Source organism: Podarcis filfolensis (assembly GCF_964270895.1).
Source record: "Podarcis filfolensis genome assembly, chromosome: 4".
In the NCBI taxonomy this organism is placed as follows: domain Eukaryota; kingdom Metazoa; phylum Chordata; class Lepidosauria; order Squamata; family Lacertidae; genus Podarcis; species Podarcis filfolensis.
Genome location: NC_139607.1, coordinates 80,126,352 through 80,147,586, shown reverse-complemented (window position 1 = coordinate 80,147,586; position 21,235 = coordinate 80,126,352). Strand labels below are relative to the sequence as shown.

The 21,235-nt window shown below is 42.3% G+C and overlaps 1 protein-coding gene across 14 annotated transcripts in view; it reads right to left on the bottom strand.

The window, feature by feature from the left end:
• Positions 1–21,235, bottom strand: part of SPATA13 (spermatogenesis associated 13) — a 102,625-nt gene that overhangs the window by 29,103 nt on the left and 52,287 nt on the right. For 5 of the 14 annotated variants that reach the window (XR_014546983.1, XR_014546984.1, XM_083608989.1 and 2 more), the window contains exons 2-3: positions 13,666–15,468; positions 1,582–1,935 (exon numbers count right to left, since the gene is read on the bottom strand). The exons of 2 other annotated variants lie outside the window; for them this stretch is intronic. Coding sequence is in view for 9 of the 12 variants with exons in the window: in XM_083608989.1 (XP_083465115.1) it covers positions 1,582–1,935; positions 13,666–15,468 (2,157 nt within the window). In the remaining 3 variants the exon portion in view is untranslated. Of the gene's footprint in view, positions 1–1,581; positions 1,936–7,602; positions 8,344–13,665; positions 15,469–17,437; positions 17,644–21,235 lie in introns of those variants that run through there. 7 more of the 14 variants (XM_083608998.1, XM_083608999.1, XM_083609000.1 and 4 more) reach the window with 5 other exon arrangements.

Genomic DNA, 21,235 nt, shown 5'->3' with positions numbered 1-21,235 from the left:
TACAGACCATCTTTTAAGAGAAGTATTAAGTTTCTAGCTTTAAAAGATGGATCAAAATACACATTTAGACTGTGGTAGTCATCGACTACCTATTCATTTTCCATGAAGAAAGGGCAAATTTAGATGTTGCTTTTTTCCAAGACAGAGGCAGATATGGGACTTGTGCTTCTGTGCAACCTCTAAAAATGTTACAGTATTCAAATTTAGCTAGGTCAATGTCACTTTGATTAGCGTGCAACATTCTTTGCTGGTATGCAGAGATATAGTTGCAGCCATATCTGGGGAGAAATAACCTAAGAGCTAATTCATGTCTCAGGCCCAGTTCACACAACCATCTCAGCCTGTGCATGAAAAAGCTAGCCCACACTGAATTCCTGTCCACTTCTGATTGTGCCATGGGATGAACGAAGCTTTTGGCATATTTCTGCAAGCTATCCTAGGTGTTGGTTAGTGATAAAGAGTTTGAAAAGCTGAATCAGGACAGAGCTAAGCCCACAGTGGTATATGAACACAACTGGACCAGAAGTCAACAATGAGTCAAATTTCACATATGTTACTGGTCCTTTCTGCAACATGTCACCTAGTACTAACTCCAGAGACAGGTAGTCATGTTAACTTGCTGTAGCAAAAAGAACGAAGTTATTTAAGGTATTTGGCATCTTGAAGATCAATACATTTATTGTGGCATATGTTTCTGTAGAGTCCACTTCATCAGATACATGCATCTTCAGCTGATTGGTCAGGACTCACTACTGGGTCCTGGCATGATCCAAGGTGGGCTCTACAAATATACCATAACAAAATGAAGAAATGGGTCCCTGGGTACATGCATGGTGGATTTGGGTCTGTAAATGTTGACGTCGGCTACATCAGATTCTTAGGATTGTTTTTTAGATTTTACTGATGTGTTGTCTGTCACTTTGGTTTTTCTTCTGAATGAATAGCAGGAAAATAAATGAATTGGTAGGTTGTTAGTACTCAGGGGTGATATATGCCTGCATGGCTATAGGATCCTTTTATGTATCGTTCTGTCCACAAAAGTTTATACCACAATAAATGTGTTAAGTCTTTAAGGTGCCACAAGCCTTGTAGTCACTAGTACTAGATACAAGGCACTATCTCTAACACTCTGGTTTATAAGAGAGTCCCTTAATAACTCTATTGCACATTTCCCTAAGGTTGTTGGTCAAATGCCAGAATTAGTGCCCATAAATATTTCTAAGCTAATAAACACTTTCAAAGGCCTAAGAAACACAATTAATACACGTTAATACTGAAATTTATATGCAACAACAACCTGTATTGTTGATTACATAGGTCGTACTTAGATATACACAGAGATATAAATATTTATAAGCCTCAAGTATCGGCATCCAGAAAGGAGGAAAGTTAGTGTACACCACAAAGGAACAATCATCCATTGAGAAGTATTAATTAGTCTGATGTCATGCTTTTTAGAAGAATGATGGTGATTTGGGATAAGCAGAAGGAAGGAAAAGGAGGTGTCCACTAATTCTAACTTGAAGGTTACAGGCAAGGAAGGAGGAGGAGGATCTTTTGATTGTGCATTTTGTGTCTTACTTGTGTAAGGAGGTCTGTTATTTCTTCTGTTTGGTTCTCATAGAAATTGGCCCCACCAATGACAGAGATGGGTCTTCTTTTGCGCGCTCTTTGACTGGCTACCATACAGGTTCCCGGCGCAGCAGAAGGCGATCCGGGCTCAGTGTCAGCATCCACACAATCCATTTTCTGAGACTCCATAGCAACGGAATCTTCTGGTATTGAGAAACTCCTAATTGCCAACTGGCCGTAATCTGAGAGGGGCCGAGGGCGGGATCTTTTTCCAGAGCCCCATCTTCTGGGTGTGACTTTTTGAGTGTCTGTTCTTTCTTCATCCTGATATGGGGCCTTCTTCCAGTGATCATCAGTAACAACCTTTTTTAAACGTGAACAGGTCAAATAAACCAAAAGCACTTAAAAGATGTAATAATCTATATCCTTCACATGGTACAACACAGCCTCCCCCAATCTGGTGCCCTCCAGACATTTGGAGCTATTTATTTGTTCAAGTGATTAGCTGCCCTTCATCCCAGGATGCCATCCAGTGGCTAGAGCAATACATATCATGGAACCACATAAACAATAATTGGAAAGTTAAAACCCTACACAAAGAATTGTTCATAAGCTAGAAACATAGGAATTTGCTGTATACCAACTCAGACCATTGGTCCGCCTAGCTCGGTAGTCCACCAGTTTGCACAAAGGACTAAGCCAAACCATGGTTTATTGCAAATAAACAAATATGGGGCTCCCAGACAGGTCACAGTTGCTCTGCTCCTCCTCTGTTGCTTTGCTGCTGTGAACTAAGCCATTGTTTGGCTTTGTGTTCTGCCCCAACTCATAGTTTATCCCACTCTAGACAAACCATGAGCTGTTGCCAAGGGAGCATCACCTGTTGGACAGTGCATTCAGAGAGTTCGGTCTCCTGGGAAAGGGTAGCTGCCTGCATCTCCGTAACCGACGCAGTTGCCACAGATGCTCTCATTGCTTGCACCAGGCAACAAGGTGGAAATTAACTCACGAATACGATGCTGTGAGCAGAAAGCAAAGGGCTGCTACGTTGCCCTCTAGTCCAGAACTGTAGCAGAACTGCCCGCAATGAAACCTAAGCACAAGGTTAAATCTTAAACGGTCTGAAGGTGATTTCCTTCAGAGAAAGAGAGATCAGATACAGCTCCCATTGTTTGTTTCCACAATGAAAGTGGGTCAAACATACACATAAAATTCCAGTGTAAATGAAGGCGGAGACATTACTGTCCAGAACGTGACAAAAGAAAGACGTGCATACATACAAGGGAATCTACCAGTAAACTGGTAGAAGTAAAAGTGTTGATGCATCCCAGTGTCTGAAGTTACTATTATTTTGCAATTACTATTTAACACTGACATTTGTCGCTTTGAAGGGTGCCATTACAGAAAATGAGAAGTAGACTCCCACTCCTTTCACAGTTTTGCAGATAATTTACTTCTCCTTCCCAGAGCATTAATACCTTGATCATCCACAAATTATTCTGTGACGGCTACTATACTAAGGAGCCTTTCGCTTTTTTTCTTTTTGTACTAGCCACACCAGATCCACTGGACAGCAACCCTCGGTATTAGTTGCAAAGTAAATATTTTTCATGTTATCCTAAAAGTATAACAATTAAAAACAAAACTGTAATATTTAGTATCATAGGAAGCTGCTCCTCTCGCAAGACAGCAATGCTTGCAGCATTCTATATGGCAGAAGCGGGATGGAAACCAGGAGAAGACAGCTCTCACCTTCACTACATTGGGCAATGGAATAAAAACCCAGGTACAAGACATCAGGCAACATCCTGACCCTACAGGCTGGCCCAGCCCCAAAGTACGATACTTAACTTGACCATTTCATCAAATCTTTATCGGCTTATGAACTATCCATTTCTCTAAGGTGTAACATCTTACAACCTCTGTGATCAACAACATTGTCCCTACTTTGTAGCCCTGATATTGGTATGCCAGTAAGATTTGTTAAATTCTGGCTTAATTCACTTTGTCTTATTTTTGACTTGCAACATGCTGGGGTTGGAAAAATGGGTAAACTAGCAGATAAAAAACACAGCTTCCATTCTGTGTTGAAATGAGTTTTAAATTAAGATTCTACTTGGAACATAATTGGAAAAGAATTAATTTTGGTCAGTCACCTGAGCTTCCTGCACCTCTCCATAGTATCTTATATTCCATATATAAGTATCTTATATATTCCATATACTTATATATTCCATATATAAGTATCTTATATTCCATATATTCCATCAACAGTATTTTCATGGGCTAAATCAGTCTCACGCAACCTGAGGCTCTCCAGATTTTTTGAACTACAATTTCCATCATCCCTGCCAACTGGCCATGCTGGCTGAAGCTGACAGTCCCAAAACATCTGGGGTGCACCAGGTTGGGAAAGAGTGGCATAAATGTTTAGAAGATCAGAAACAAAGTGAAACACTCTGCACTAAACAATACAGTAAACAGTGGCAGTGAGTAGCCTCACATACAGCAACTAAAGGTGTGTGTTTTAAAATCACAACTACCAAGGCTGCAATCATAAGCACACTTGCAAAAGAGTAAGCCCTACTGAATACAGTGGGGCTTACTTCTGAGTAAACATGTGCTATACGCTGCCTAAGCCTGTGCATGTTTGTTTACACAGAAGCAAGCCCCACTATGTTCAATAGGGTTTACTCTCAGGTAAGTGTGCACAAAACTGCAGGCAGGCATGTTTACTCAGAAGTAAGTTCTTCATTCCGGAGTGTTAAATCATTCAAGATAGTGAAAAGCTGACTGGAGACATTCTTGTACCATCTTTATTTCATTTCATAAAGAAGTCACTCAGACTCAATATTTTTGTCGTATAAATCCATATTGCTGTCTAAAATCAAAGTAACCCTACTGAATTTAAACAGAGTTGTGCATTGCTTCACACCACTTAAGGCCTTTTCCTTACAATTATATACCCAGGCAGGAAAATCATATACGAAACAATCAACTTACTTTGTCATTGGACACAGACATAAGAGCCCCGCACATACATTGGGACATCAAAGAGTTGACTAAAGTCATTCTTTTGTCGTTCCCATTTAATTTCACAAATGAGCTGGAAAGACAAGCACAACTCACAGCGTAGCTTAGCCAGGCAAAGTGTTCATTTCCATGACCTTGTACCTTAAAACCAGGGAAAGGACACGTCACATGTCGTCTTTTTGTGTGCTATTTATTATTGCCCTGTCTTAAGCAATAAAACCTGGTGAACAATCAGAAGAGATTATGACCTGCCCACTCTGCCCGAATCACAGAAGCAGAGAACAGCCTGTTCTGAGCTGGCTGCACAGAAGTCCAACTTTCTTTGATTTCTGTATTTTACTTAGAAACATTTGTATGTTGCTTAGTGCAGGGACATGGAATCCTGTGCCCTCCAGACATTGTTGGACTACAACTCCCATTGGTTATGCTGGCGGGCACTGATAGAAACTGTAGCCCAAATCTGGACAGGACAAGGGTTCCTTATCCCTGCACTAAACTTAGTGGCTACAAGACTGAGTTAAGAAATAAGGGAACCCCCGGCTGAATTTTGCCTCTGCCATGAACTCACTAGGTGGTTTCGGGCAAGCCACTCTCAACAGCTGCCAGTCACAATGGTTGTGTTCTACTTCCACTGTTGGAGGTGGTAGGCCTCTGACTGCCACTCACTGGGAATCACAAGATACATATGCACAGATGTTTTTTTCCCCCAAAAGGAGAAAGTGTACATTGGCTAGGACTCCATTTGTGCTAAGGCTCCCCTGACAAAAGGCCTATAAGATACATTCAGCACCAAAGTCATTATAATATAATATAATATAATATAATATAATATAATATAATATAATATAGGAGAGGAATTGTCTAAATTGTCTGAGCGCATGTGCAAAGTGCATTTCAATCACTACTGAAAGCTTATCCACCTTTCCTCCCAAATTTACAGCTAAAGAAGCAGGCTTACAGGGCATACAGCATGACTCTCACACAGACCTGAATTCTACCATCTCTCTTTATAAGAGATTAAAGACCCAGCCAACCTTCTTTGCCAGCCAAAATGTAGAATCAGAGAACATGCCCATGTGCAGAAAAATCCACTTTAGGTTTCTCCACATCCCCTTTCAAGGGGCTCCTCACAAAAGCGCTTCCTCCGGCAGGCAGTTTCTTCATTCAATTCCGCCCCCCCAATCCATTTTCTCCATGTCATTCATAATTTTATAAAATGCTATCATGTCACCCCCCTCATTTGCCTTTTCCCTAGAATAAAAATCTCCAAATGGTGCAACCTTTCCTCATCGGGGAGTTGCTCCATCCCCTCGATCATTTGGGTTACCATATTCTGAACCTTTCCCCAACTCTACAATAACTTTATGAAGTGAGCCAACCAGAACCGCACACAGCATTCCAAATGCAGTCGCACCATAGATGTTGGTATTTTGATTATTGATCCCTAGTATGGGATTTGCCTTTCACAGCTGCCACACCCTGGGTTGACAGCTAAAGGGAGTTGGAAGCCCAACACATCGGGAGGCTACAGGTTCTTGGAGAAGCCTTTCTCAACCTTGGGTCCTCATGTGTTGTTGGACTACAACTCCCATCACCCCTGACCATGGGGTAGCCTCTGCTAGCTAGGAATGATGGCTTGTAGTGCGACAACAACTTGGGGACCCAAGGTTGAGAAAGGCTGTCATGGAGAATAAGGCTATCAGTGGCTACTAGTATACTCCACCTGGCAACAGCTATCTAAGGTTCTTAGGCAGGGTATTGCCAACCTGAGATGCTTTTACATGGAGATACCAGGGATTTAAAAATGGACCTTTTGAATGATCTGAGAAAGTTCTATCTGTGGCAATGCCATTGCCAGATGCTGCAGGCATTCAGCAGTAAACATGTGTTGAGTCAACCAGTCCCAAGTGCTGAACAAGGGAGTTACAGGCATACATGTATGATCCAAAGATCCTGCAAAGAGTTCAAAGTTTTAAAGTCCTGAAGAACTGAAAGGTAATAGATGTGAGGTGACAGGATACAGTCTGCCCACAGCTGGCTTTCTAACCTCTCAGAAGTCACTTAAGTCTATCACCAAAAATTGTGCAAGAAAACTTAAAATACCACTTACTTTCCTTTTAATTCCTACCCGCAAGAGAGAGAAAGGAATACTCAGTGTACATGCAGAGTTCTAATGTGTACCATTCATGTGTGTACAAAAGCAAATTGGAAAATGAAACACGTTCCTCAAGGCTAGATTGCTTAACCTTTCGAATATACTTCCTCCATTGTGCAAGAAGAATCGGCAACTTACACAGGGCTTCATTTTAAAAGGAAATTCCTGCTGAAAGGGTCTAAAAGCAGAGAAAAAGAACAGCAAGAGGTAGGATATTTGGAAAGGATTTTTTAAATAAAGAAATTAAGATTGAATGTATATGTAATTATGCATAACCTGAAAATAACTTTATAGAACCACAGCCTATGATCAAAGCAAACTGGCTCCCACCCACCTTCCCAGTGCCAAGCTTAGGGTATTTTCACACCTGAAGTGAAAGAACAAAATTATCCATGCATCTCCCCAACCCATTGTCCACCTGCTGTAGAGCTAATACACACATAGAAAGAGATGGGAATCAGGTAGCAAAAAAAATAGCACTCTCCCTATTAAGTCTACAGCCTGCTCCACCCTCTTGAGACTTTATATAACTGCCAAAATTCTGCTCGCCTAAGTAACTAGTAAGAACAAATCAATGAACACTTGCTTAATTCCAGATACGCACTACCTGCTATGATGAAACAGAATACCATTGCTAATTCTGTGCCTGTAGCTGGTCAAGAAAAGAACAATGTTTTGCGGGTATAGCCTACCCTGACATACATCACATCAAAGATATTATTTCTATGGTAAGCCTTACAGAGTCATCACCCTTATCTTCAGCAGTTCAACCCCACCAGGACCCTTAAATCTTAACTCATCTTATTAGGGAAAATTGTCAACTGACATCTTGTAGCCATTACCTTGACAAGTTTTTGTGGCCAAATCCGCTCGGCTCCAACTTCTGCTTCCAAACTATAAATGCTAAGTTCTTGCTGCTGGTATTAAGCTGAATTAAAAGTGTTTCATGGTTATACACCAAGACGTAACTGGCATCTTCTCCATCTGACTGTGGCTTGGTGGTCATCAGAGTCCTTTAGGTGATTTTCTTTTTAAAGCCAGGATCACATCCTCCAGCGTTTTTCACGGCACAGCAAAGTGTCAACATATTTTGCATTCTTAGACAAGGCTAAGTCCCAGGCTAGGTCCAAATTACCTGCACATGGCCTCTTTAGGCTCTTCCAAAACAGGACTTTTATGCTTTGGAATACCAGTTGCAAGTGGGGAAGAGTGGGGTTGTGCTCAGCTTCCCACAGGCATCTGGTTGGCCACTGTGGGAACAGAGTGCTGGACTAGATGGGCCTTTGGTCTTTTCCAGCTTCAGGGCTCTGCTCTTCTTATGACTTCCCATATCATCATCTCCCTTTATTGCCTACTTCTCTGGGTTCTCCTGCTCAAGTTAGCTTGTCACTAACCACTTCCCTTCTCAGCTTGCGCTCATTCCAGTTCCCATGCCCATTTCGCTGGCGTTTCTTGGTTGATGGCTGTGCCAAGGAATGCAAAGTTCTTAACATCCAAGCTGGCTAAGGCAGTTTGTGAGAAAAGAACAATGCTATCATTAATGGCCCAAAGAAGGTTTCCCACCCTCCTTTGCTTTGGATACTTCTCTAATCTCCTGAGACTGGAACTCCGTTATTACATTAATGCCTTTAATGTTTCATTTCAGTTTGATGAGAACAAAGAATTGATAGAATGATTCATAACCCAAGTTGCGGCAGTGGCCTTGCCTCCCAATCTCAAGTTGTTGCTATGAGAACAGTTGCTCATTATGCCTTTTAAAAATGCTTTTTAGATAGTAGGCAAATTATTTGATGATAGCTGTTGAAATCGTTCCCACTTTACTAAAATATTCAAAGCTGTTTCCCCTCCACCACCCCCAGCCAACATAATCTAAAGTTGCAGTCTTGAGAACAGGTACTGCGGGATATGATTCCCCTTTATGAAATCAGCGAATTTATTTCTATATGGATATGGTTTTTAGTTTTTAGACTGTTGCTTATAGTAGTTTTAAGTGCTCACACAGGTATGCCAACTACGTATTGTTCAAAACGTTTGATTGGTCTAAAAAAGATACAATTGTCCACATCATGTAACAGAATAGTAATGGGAATAGTATAGCAGTTATAGAAATACGTCATGTTTCATGAGTTCATAAGCATGACAATTAGGGCAGGGGGCAGAGATTTTCTATCTCCTGGTAACATAGGGGCAGCTTTCTGGAAAACATAACTTTTGGGTTTTCTAGTGGTTCAGAAACCAAAATAATAAACCCAAATAAGCCAACATGCTATTTCAAATTCTCAAAATGAAATAGAAAGATTCAAGACCTATTCTATTATTTATTTTATTTTAACTATGTATATTGTACCTTTTAGGACAAAGTCCTAGCCAGTTACACATTCATTTACAAAGTACATTCCAGAAAGGTAAATGTTTCCTGTGTAAATTTTTACTTCTCTTTTTGTAGACGTAAACACCCAATTGTGGGATGATAAACAAACAGAAGCATGGTGGCCATGAATAAGGTTATGTTCTTGCTACCATATCACAATAGTACCTGGATTTTTTTGCTGCTGATGTTGCGAGCTGCAATCCTGCAACCCATGAAAGGAGAACAGAATGAAGTTGGATTGTTACTCTCTGAACTGATAACCATGAATTCTGCCCCCTAAATACCAGACCCCAGTCATCCAATGAAGCTGTATGGTGGGGGGGAGGGGTGATTCAGGACAAACAAAATGAAGTACTTCACATAGCACACAATCATATGATGGAATTTGCTTCTAGACAATGTAGCAATAGCCACTAACTCCACATTTGTGGAGGATAAGGCTCTCAATGACTCTTCCAACTACATTTTGCCAAGGGGGAAGCAGCAAAAGGAGGGAAGGAACTAAAATTCTCTCTCCAATCTTTGACTGTAATTCTGAGAACTACATAAATCCAACCCATCCAGTAGGATTTTAGATAGTTAAAAAAATAAAACCTGAGTAGCTACTCCAGATGCTTCATATCAAGTTATGGAGTGTTTCAAAATTCTGCACTGGAGTCTCAAATTACAAAAGCAAAGCATGATGTTGCGCATATCTAAGGGAGTATTCTGGATGGCTGAAAAAACCCCAAACTGAAAATCAAACCTGTCAAATATGCATGGCAAGTTCTGCTTTAAAGTATCTCACCACTAGATGGCAGATTGAGAACACAAACAGACTGTTTCAAAGGACCCTGGTACAATATGGAAGAAAATGTGCAGTGTTGTTTTCATTTATCTTGGTTTTCCTATTCGTTTCAAAGCAAGACTTCACACATTCACCAAGTATGAGAACTGCATAATAATCCAACAGCCTGAAAAGGCTGCAACTTAAGTCTTCTGTGTTTTCCTGCGCCAACATAGGTCTTCTTTTGGTACTTTGCTTCAGAATCAGGAGCACGACTTACAAGCTTTCATTCAAACGTTACTAGCTCTAAGCAAGGCAGAACATGCAAACTCTCTTCCAGCCAATTAAGTAACAATATCACTAAAGATGCAAAGACTTACAACCCAAATATTTGGTACAGAGCAGGTTCTGGGTCACAGAAAAGCATTTTTTTGGGGGGAAAAGTGAAGCCGTATTACAATGTGTTGAACCACTAAGTGCATTTCTGTCTATTTGCTAGCCAAGTCTTGTACAGAGCCCACTCCTGTCCCTGCTACTTGCTATCCTTCTTGGCTGCAGATGCCAGGGACTGAAATTTGGACCTACTGGATGCAAACTGAGATTCCTGCATGGCAGGGGGTTGGACTAGATGATCCTTGGGGCATCTTCCAACTCTATAATTCTATGATTCTACCTCTGCGCTATGCCCAAGCAAAACGCCCTGCCGCTGCCCTCATGACAACCTCCTCCCCAGGTCTCCTTTCCTGCTCCCACCATTGCACCCATACAGCTGTGAGGAGGGGGTCAGATCCACAGCCTGAAGCTAATGGCTTCACCTCGCCTAATACATGCACCTCCCCTGTGCCCAAGGGACTATATTTACATACTTAGTTTTTATTTTATTTTTTAGTTTTAGTCTCCACCTCCATCGTTCTGCGTGGACACTGAGGTCCAGTGCCGAGGGCCTTCTGGCGGTTCCCTCCTTGCGAGAAGCCAAGTTACAGGGAACCAGGCAGAGGGCCTTCTCGGTAGTGGCACCCGCCCTGTGAAACGCCCTCCCACCAGATGTCAAAGAGAAGAACTACCGCCAGACTTTTAGAAGACATCTGAAGGCAGCCTTGTTTAGGGAAGCTTTTAATGTTTAATAGGTTATTGTATTTTAGTGTTCTGTATTTTAGAGTGGCTGGGGAAACCCAGCCAGATGGGCGGGGAATAAATAAATTATTATTGTTATTATTATTATTATTATTATTAATAATAATAATAATAATAATTCATTTTATTATCACATTTATTTCCCTTGCTTCCTCAAGGAGCTCAAGGTGATGTATGTACATAGTTCTCTCCTTATTTATCTTTACAACAACCCTGTGGGGTAGGTTAGGCTAAGAGGCAGTGACTTTACCCAAGATCGCCTGCTGGGCTTCATGGCTGAGTGGGGACTTGTAATCCTGGTGTCCCAGGTACTGCTCCACACCACACTGGCTCTCTTCACATAAATGTTCTTATGCAGATCTCTACCGTTTATTCCAGTGACAGAATCTGTGTAGGATTTGAAGTGCATTTTGAAGCTTTATTACTTAACACCTAGAACTATTCTGAAGCCCTGACATTCTTTCATTCTTCCACACAGTGTAGCAGTTTGCAAGAGGTGAAATATGGACTGTTTTTATTCCTCTTTGCCTGCCACCATGTGATTCAGCTATTGTGCTAGAGGAGGCTCTTCCCTTCGCACATCTGCAATATAACATTTAAATACATGTTGTTCCAAAAGAATAAAAGTATCTAACCAGTTAGAGCTAAGTATTACAAAATACAGGAAGTCTAAGCGATGGAAAACATTGGGTGGTATTAGACTTAAGTTTTACTCACAGCAGACACATTGAAATTAATGGACCTAATTTAGTTATGTTCATTAATTTCAGTGGGTCATCTCTGAGTAAAGCTGAGTTGAATACCATCTTTCAGATTCTACAAAATGGTTGTGGGAAGGAATGTGATTTGTAGAATTAATGAAGTTATGCAAAACTACAACATAACAAATTAAGCTAATAGAAGGAGCCTGAGAAAGTGAAAACACACACACACACACACACTATTTGGTTTTACTAACTGCTACTTATAGCAAGTAGGTCAGTCTTGCTGAGCCACAACATTTCTGCATTATTTTTACACCGTTCCATTCACTCATAGCAAGTTTTAGCCTAAACTGTATGAAGTATGTATCATAGATGCACTGGGCAGATTTGACATAGACCTTCAGAACACCAACAGCTGCTTTATATTTATACCAGAAAGAGATATAGGAGTTTTACCTAATTAACCTCCTTGCAATACTGCAATGATGTAACTGCCGGTATACATTGCAAGTTAAGAAACAGGAAGCAAAATAAGAAAAAGCATGGAACCTGAGTGCAGCAGAAGTCACAGAGAAGTGGTTCCTTCCCTGCTGCTCCACAAATTCTGTCCCCAGCTTTTGCTAAAGATATAGCACTTCTGTGCCTCAATATCTCACACAATTACAGGTATATTTGTGCTGTTGGGATGCGCTGGGAATTTAACACACCGATGTATTTACTTAACATAGTTCTGCTCCTGAGATTTACTTCTTTTAAATGCTTTTAAATATTCCAGGAATGGTATATAACAGGGTGAGTGTTGGGGGAAGAATACCTTTGGCCCTCCAGATGTTGTTGGGCTACAACTTCCATCATCCCTATTGGCCATGCTGGGTGATGGGAGTTCGATTCCAACATCTGGATGGCCACAGGTTAGCCACTCCTGGTATACAGTGTCAAAGGCCAATGAGCATATGAAAAGAGAGATAGGGGTTGGTGGACAAGATAAATGGAACAAGGTTCCATTGCAGGAAACTTAAATCCTTTCTGGATTGAAGTTCTAACCGACCCGCCAAAAGTTTTGAACTTTCTTTTAAGTTATCCTCTCCAAACCAACAGGACTAGACGCCTGCATGCTATGTGCATATCTTAACAACTATAATAATGACTGCTATGGCATTCAAACGCTATACAGAACAGGGCTAGTGAGACAAGGATTACAGATGAGGAATACATCTGAAATGGTTAATAAAGTGGAAATCAATCCATAGGGTCACTCTTAATTATTGGACTCATATGTGACCCACAGCTGCCATTTTATAAACAGAGCCCAGTAAAGAATGGATTCTTTTTTAAATATGCCCCTAACTGCGCCTTTAAATAATGTACCAACACATACCACTGTTCAAACATGGTAGAACTGCAACAACCTCTTAAGATCTGTGTATGCAGCTCCTGTCATCGTGAAGCCTTCTGTATAATTTTAGCATGTTTGGGAGTGACTTCAAGGTCCCTTAACCGTTTAGCACCATGGCCACTACCATATGGCTTACACTAAGTGTTTTTTGTCAGGGCTCCAGCCATGGACTCACCTAGCTGGATCCTGCTTGGTCTTGATCCTGTCACAAGGTGGTGAGGTTGCAAATTGCAATAGGGCTGCCCTCGAAAATGTACACAAGCCATCTCCCTTCCATGGCTTTCTTTATTAATGTGCACAGGAGGGCAAACTACTCCAGTTTCACCTTCGAAATGGAATTGTTTACACACTTCTTTGCACACTTACTTACTTCTGAGTAAATATGCAGAGAATATAACTGCAAGAGTGGTTAAAATATACACACAAGTTATCTAAGCCACCTGACATTACATGAGTAGTAGTCAATACTTAGTTAACCCCAGAAGTGGAGTATCACCCCTTCCTTACAGGCACGGGGCTTGCTTTCCTCCTTACCTCCTCCTTCTTTTCATCAACACTCACAGCTAAATTGAGACTCAGCTGAGAGTGGCTGCTGATGCCACTGTCTTCATTTGTGTCGTCAAAGAACACAGCTTGCACCGAATCCTGGAAGCAAACAGGGCTCTTCCCTAGCTTGGCAGAAGGCCCATCCCCTCTTCCCTCGCTTTCCACGGAGCTGAGTGACAAGGTGCTGTTCCTGTCAGGACAACGGAAATCCATATTGCACTTGAGGTTTCCGGCACAAGGGCTCTGAGGCTTGGGGATGACGGGTCTGGCAGGGGTGGCAGGGTGCTCGGTGCTGCTGCATGTAAACTGGCGAGAACTTCTTGGCTCATCAGAGTCTTCGTAAAACACTTCGTTCGCAATTGTCCCAACGTCCTGAAGTGGAGGCGGCGAAGACACCGAATCTGGAAGGTCACAGGACGACATCCTGAGACCGCTGCCTTCGAGGGTTAATGTATTAGCCACAACACTGTCATCCTCAGAACTCTGGACACTCGATGTGGAAACAGTAGAGTCTGGGCTGCTCCTGGGAGGTGCACACCTCCGTCTGTCTTTCTCAGTGTTGCTGGAAACCCGACGTGAGTAATCATCATGCAGCCGACTGTTTGATCTAGTCCTCTGGTTCGGCTCATTAGAGGATGGGATTTCGTTCCTGGGACCGTCTTTCTTCAACGCAACGTCAGCAACGTTGCTGACAAGTTTCAAAACTCTGTCGAAATCCTTCGCCCTGATTGGGCTCTTCCAGCGTTTCGACTGGCGCTCCGAGTTCCTGCTGGCTTTGTCAGAGTCCGCTGAAGAAATACTTGTTGTTCTCTGTGGAGTCTGCTTTTCGTTCACTACTTTGAGGTCGGTGAGGTTTGAGGTCGACTTCCTCTTGAATGAGCTCTTTTTCAGGAAGTTTAGGTTATCTGTGCTTTTGCTCCTCCGGTAGATGACTTTGCTGCTTTCAGAATCTTTCACTACTATTTCGCAAATCTGGGCCTCCTGTATGACAGGGGATACCGTCCTGGTAGCCTCCTGATGGCCCTGGATTTTATCAGTGTCTAATAAATTTATACGGCCAATCCCATAGGCACGCCTGATGCTGCGTGACCTGCGAGTGTTCCTCAGGAAGGAATCATCGCCTTCCTCCCCGTCAGAATGATCAGAAACAAAAGCATTGTCTGTTGTGCTTTGCGAGTCATGTAGTGGCCCTGAATAAGAATACCTGTTTGTTTGAACTCTCACCAACGTATTGTTTGGGACACGCTTTCTGATATTATTTTCCAACACGCTATCATTTAAGGTGTCAGAGTCTTCCTTGGCTGGCATTCCTTGGAGAACGGAGGATTTTAACTTCTTGAAAGATCCTATTTTCCTAATGGAAGACAGGGCATTCCATGTTGAGGGGTTCCCCATGACTATCAGAGAACGAGGCCTTTCCACATTGGAGCCAGATCTTTTCCGAGGAGTGGAGAAAAAGTGCATGAGTTTGGAAGGGCTGACTTTATCATCCTGGCCTTCATTTTCATAGTTGTGACTTGGGTCACCACTCTGACCTAAGGAGGTATTGCAGTGCTTCGATTCCTTATTATCCATCACCATACAGGTAACAGAGGTGCCGTTTCCACAGCCATTCTGATACGTTGTCATATTTTCTGCGTAAGCATCGGGATATATGGGGTTATATCTCACATCCAAAACCTTGTCTCCTTCATTCTCACCAAACCAAAGCTTTTCTTCAGTGGTGCATCTTTTGGGGTTGTTGTTTTCACATCTGTGGTGTGGATTTAGTTCTCCAGTAGTCTGCACTGCCTGCACCAAGAAAACAAAGCCAGCATTTAGCATGTTTTTTCTCCATAGAAAAAAAGGATTCTTTTGTGTAAAATGCAAGGATTTCTTAAACAAGGCTCTCTCGTGGAATTGAGAAATACTTTTTGAGGACACAAACATTATCTGAGTTATTAATTATATCTACAGTCATACCTCGGGTTTCAGCTGCTTCAGGTTGCGTTTTTTTGGAGTTGCAGACCGCCGAAACCCGGAAGTACCTGAATGGGTAACTTCCAGGTTTTGTCGGTCGTGCATGCGCAGACGCCGAATCGCAACCCATGCATGTGCAGACGCAGGTTGCGAACGCTGCGGGTTGCCAACGTGCATCCCGCACGGATCATGTTCGCAACCCGAGCATCCACTGTATTATATTATAAGGGGGGGCATTTGCTCTGCAGGCTTGGGATACTGATATTAGAAAGAATCCAGAGGGCCAAAAGAGGGTCAAATCAATGGATTTTTTTCATGGATCAGGATCCAGCTCAAGCTCCCATTGGATTTCCTTCACGCTGCTGTATCAATGGGGCCTGATTCTGTAGTCAGTTTTTCCTAGGAGACCTATTTCTCAGGATTCCTGTCTCTGCCCCGCAGCACTCTTTGCAGTATTTCTCCAAAAGCACCTGCTGAAGGGACCTGTGCCTGCCAAAAAGATGTTTGGGACTCTGACCGCTAGGACTTGTTGAAAGGATAAGATAAAGAATCCTAAAATAAAAATAATAAAATAAATTTAACTAACACGTTCAGAATTCAGAGCTTAATAAATATTAAAGGGAGTGAAAAATATGAAACATGCCCCAGCCCACGTACACAAGCAACAAATTAAGCTTCTGTGTGGATTACTGGAAATTCAAAATACCCAATAAGTCTTTCAGTCTAGATTTCATTTCTCCCTTAGAAGAAAAATACATTGCATAAACATTATCTAGTACACGCTTCATAAAGTAACCTGGAAATTCCTAGAACCCTCCTCCTCAAACTTACCCCAGCCTTGTTAAGTCCATCTTTTCCTTATGTAGGAGTTTTATTTTCTTTTATTTAAAACTTGTGTCACAGTAGGAGTAGTGGGAGTTTAAGTGTGGGCTCCCAGGAGATGTTTTAACAACTCTTGCAATTCCATCTTGCCCTGTTACCCTATTCCCATATTCACAGCTTAACTGATCATCCTGCATAAAGGGTAATTCACATGCTTGAACATAAATATTTACAAAGAGCTGCTTTAAATGGGGTTAGAACAATTTTTCAAATAACTTTAGAGGGAGTTCAGAACAAGGACTCCCATCTCAGCATCCTTTTAGTTCTTATATTTAAAAGTAAAAATGGGGGGGGGGAGGAAATTGGGGGGCTGGATTAAGTCAAGGACTCTCACAGAAAAACATGACAATTGTTTTTAAATGTGCAATCCTAGACACCCTGGGAGTAAGCTCCATTGAAAACAGTGGGGCAGACTTCTGAATAAACATGTCTAAAGTCATGCTGCAAAGTCATATTGCCCCCAGAATATATATATATAAAAAGAACAGTACAGTCAGGAAGTGAGTAAGTTAGCGCTTAAGATGCTGCATTATAATACAAATCAGTACCTGTTTAATTGTACACACTTCTTTTTAAACAAACACAATGAGATGAAAAAGCAGAGAAAAACAAATGCACATATAAACTGCCAGTGAAGAGGATGATTTTAAAAAATGCTTTCAATGAATCGCTTCCCTCACTGGCCTGCAAAAGATAAGGAGTCTGCCTAGTCTTTCCCCCTCTCCCTCTTAGCTTTCCGAAGTTTCAGACTTCCAGTTCCAATGGGGCACCTGCTAGGCTCTGGCTTTCTTTCTAATCCGAGGAAAGGAAGAAAAAAAGAGAGCCCCCAACAGAGCAGATGTGCCCCTATAGCTAAGGAAGCCGGGGAAAGCCATGCGCTCGCCGTCCCTCCCTCCCTCCCTCCGGCAGCTGCGGTTACCTGGCAAGGAGGACTGGACTAAACTTTTCCGCCTGCACGCCGGACAGCAGATCACAGCCAGGATCGAGAGGAGGAGGAGCTGGATCACCTCTGATCCTCTAAGGTAGCCTCTCCCCACCCCCTTACACCGGAGGGGAGAAGAGGACGGAGAAATGAATGTGGAGCAGCGGCAGAAACCTCCCACATAAACACGCCTCCTAGTCGCTGTGGTGGCGGCGGCTGCCTCCCCACCCCCACCCCTGGTATAGGAGGCTAATCTGCTCCCAAGCATCACTATGGCAGCAACCGGAACAGAGGGAGAGACGGAGGGAGGGAGGGGGAGAGGAAAGACCTTAGTAGCAAGCTGGGCAATGAGGGCAGGGACCTGACTAGTATTGGCAGGGTTGGGGTGCCCGGCTAGCCTAAGCGCACAGGATGGGGAGCCAAAGGGGCGCAAAAACACAACTACCACCACCTACGGTGCATTTACACGGGTAGCTGCTGCGAAGATCAATAAAAGGCCAACTGCACTGTTGTGGAAAATAAATGTCCGCAAAATTTTGTCCTCGCTCAAGGAGCCACGTACCAAAGTCGCCCCCGGGGATCCCCTCTCCCCCAGGGATCTGCGGATAGTCCCTTAGCGGGCTGTCTTTGTTTTACTAAAAATAAAAATAAAAAATCCTTCCAGTAGCACCTTAGAGACCAACTAAGTTTGTTACTGGTATGAGCTTTCGTGTGCGTGCACGCTTCTTAAGTTTCCTGGAAATCTACCGAGGACCCTGAGTCTGGCGCAAAAGGATTATTAACCGAGGAACTTGTTTTTAGCACCAGGGCTGAACAGAGCTCGCCCCCCTTCAGCACCAAAGTCCACTCCGAGTTCACCCCAGCAGCAGCTGTAAAAACAACTTTGCGTTTTTATACTACCCATATAACCGACGGCTCTGGCCGTTTTGCAGATTATTAAAGGTCCAACGCAGCACGCATGGCGCGATCCTATACGAGTCACCTTAGAAGTCCAGTCCCGTGGACTTGAATGGGACTTAAAACTCCCTGACGTAGGATGGCAGCCTTAAAACGCTATCTTAAACGCCACCACTAAAAACAATTATAAATCCATCAAGTGGAGTGGTGGTGTCAGAAAACCTTGCCCGATCCGTCGCATCTCTATTCTTTCCCATCAATTTCCCGCCCTCGTGGTGAGAGAAATTATCCTTGTCTCCTCAGTGAAAGAGGAGCTGATGCCCGTCCTGTGGCCCCTTCACCCTAGAGGCACAGTCCATGCTCCTTTATCTATAAAGATACAACGGAAGTTGACCCGGAGGGGAGGGCTGGGGGCACGGGATAAAATAATCACGCATCTCACTTAAAACAGGGTGATTTACATTTGGGCAAACACTCATTAAGTGCCCCTCCCCCCCCCCGCCTTTCTTCCGACTCTGCCAGAGACAAAGGGAGGCTGTTTGGCTCTCCGTTTGGATTTCATTATCAATTGAACAGCCGATAACAAGAGTAGCAGCCCAGCCAATATAAATGACAAAAAGTGAACCAGGACAGCCAGCTTTCTCCCTGGTGGGGGTCGGGGAAGGGTGCTTTGTTTTGTTTTTAAGTTACCCTCAGAATCTAGCAACATTAGAAACATTGCAAGATTTTATTTTAAATCATATCGAAAATGAATTTTGCGAAGCTTCTTTAAAAATAATATTAAAAAGTGTTGAGTGGTTCATATTATCAAGTTTCCCCCTGCAAAATCGCTAGACCTAAAAAAAAAAAATTCTTTTGAAAAAGCAGCAGGCTAAGGGTGCAATCCTATACCCACTTACCTAAGAGTAAGCTTCACTGAAATTAATGGAATTTACTTCTGTGGAGACTTGTATAGGATTGCACTTTGAAAAAATAACCCCCCTGTAAAATCTTGCCCTTATCGCAGTTCCTGCTGAGTCAATTCAAGCTGGTTGTGGCTTAAGAAATAGCCACACTGGAGGAAGAGGAAACTGAAGATATTTTAACATATAAATTACCTGCTGTTAATTGCCCATGTACTGTCAACTGCACAATTGAGAACTTTGTGTTCTCATTTGCAGAAATGTTTTACTTAAAACCTGAAAATTAAATAGCCTGTTCTGAGTTCTAAAATTTCACATGTTCTAATGCAGTGGCTCTCATACCCCCACCCCGACCAACCACTTGATAATCGCAAAGGATCTAGTAATGGCAGGCAACTGATGGGTTTTTCTACCTGTTTTAGCAACTGTCATATTATAGTATTTTCTGCATCACAATTTGAATTCTATGAAATAAAATATAAGAAATAAAAGAGCCAATAACATACAGTTCAAAACCATTATGCGTATTTAATGCAACTGATGTGTTGTGTACGATGACAAATCCACAGACATGCTGCAGGACAACTTGAATGAAGTTCATGGACCACTGGTGGTCCACAGACCACAGTTTGGGAACCCCTGTTCTAAAGGGTAGTCGAGACATTGGTGAATATGCAAAGTTTCTTTTTTTTATGCAAAGTTTCTATACATGTACATGGTGGGGAGTCTTGCTCATGCATGTTGAAACTGCCTTCTCATTACACACATTCAGGATAACTTCAGAAACAATATATATTGTATATATATACATATATCATACATACAATCAATTTGTGCACGCTAGCTCAGTTGGTTAGAGAGTGGTGCTGATAACACCAAGGTTGCAGGTTCAAGGTAAGGGACAGCGGCACAGTCCTGCATTGCAGGGGATTGGACTAGATTATCCTCAGGATCCCTTCTATTCTATGATTCAGGCTCTGTACATGCTATTGGGAACCTGGAATATACCATGGCTTGGGAATCAGCACTCTGAAACCCTGTCTCTTTCCTTGCTAGTGTTAACTACAGTGACAGATTACACATGCATTAACATAATCATTTACTGTAGTTTGCTTTCAAACCAGAGATTGAAACCAATTTCTGATCTTGGTTTCAGTCTCTGATTTTAGAAGCAAACTATGGTTAGTGGTAACCATGGTTATAATGGTTCAAATTTAAGTTGAAGCTAACCAGAGGAGGGGAGGAAAAGTCAGGAGAAGCAGAGGAAGGTGTGAGTCTATGAGCACCAGCCATCACCAAACCACGGTTTGGCAACTGGACACAGGTTGCAGGACTGCACATACCCTTCTTCCACCTCTCGCTTCTGGGATGGGAATTTCTGTTAGCCACTGTTTAACTGAGGCTAGGCATTATATTGATAGTGATTACCAGAAGGGGTTGAAATTAGGATGCAAATCCTGTTTGTAGAAACCCTAATTTGAACCATGGTGAACTGCTGATGCATCCATCATCTGTGGTTAAGACTGATGGCATCTCCTTAAGAAGGAGGCAGGGAAGGAATGTGTGATACCCCAGACAGTTCACAACTGCTTAAGCATGGTTAAGTAATGTCAGGAGGGTTATGCAAGCATTGAGCCTAAGCAACAGAGGTACAAGAAACTGAACAATTACTTTTTGTAGGTTGTTCTAAAAAGCTGCAGTTCATTCTTATTATTTGCAACCTGTTCTTTTGTCCCCAGCTGAACAATAACATATGTAATTCAATAAACCCTTCTGCAAACATCATAAAGCATGGGAGAATCAAGTGTAGATGTTAAAAAACAGAACAAGTTTGGAGAGCAAAATCCTGATTGGTAATGGGCAAAAGAGCTGTTAGTGTGTGTTGATGATGGTCTCTGGTATTTATAGCAACAAAATGAAAGGCATGTTTTAAAATTTTAAATCTCTGATTTAAAGAAGGTTTAATATGCATGTGACAAGGAGTGAAGAGGATTAC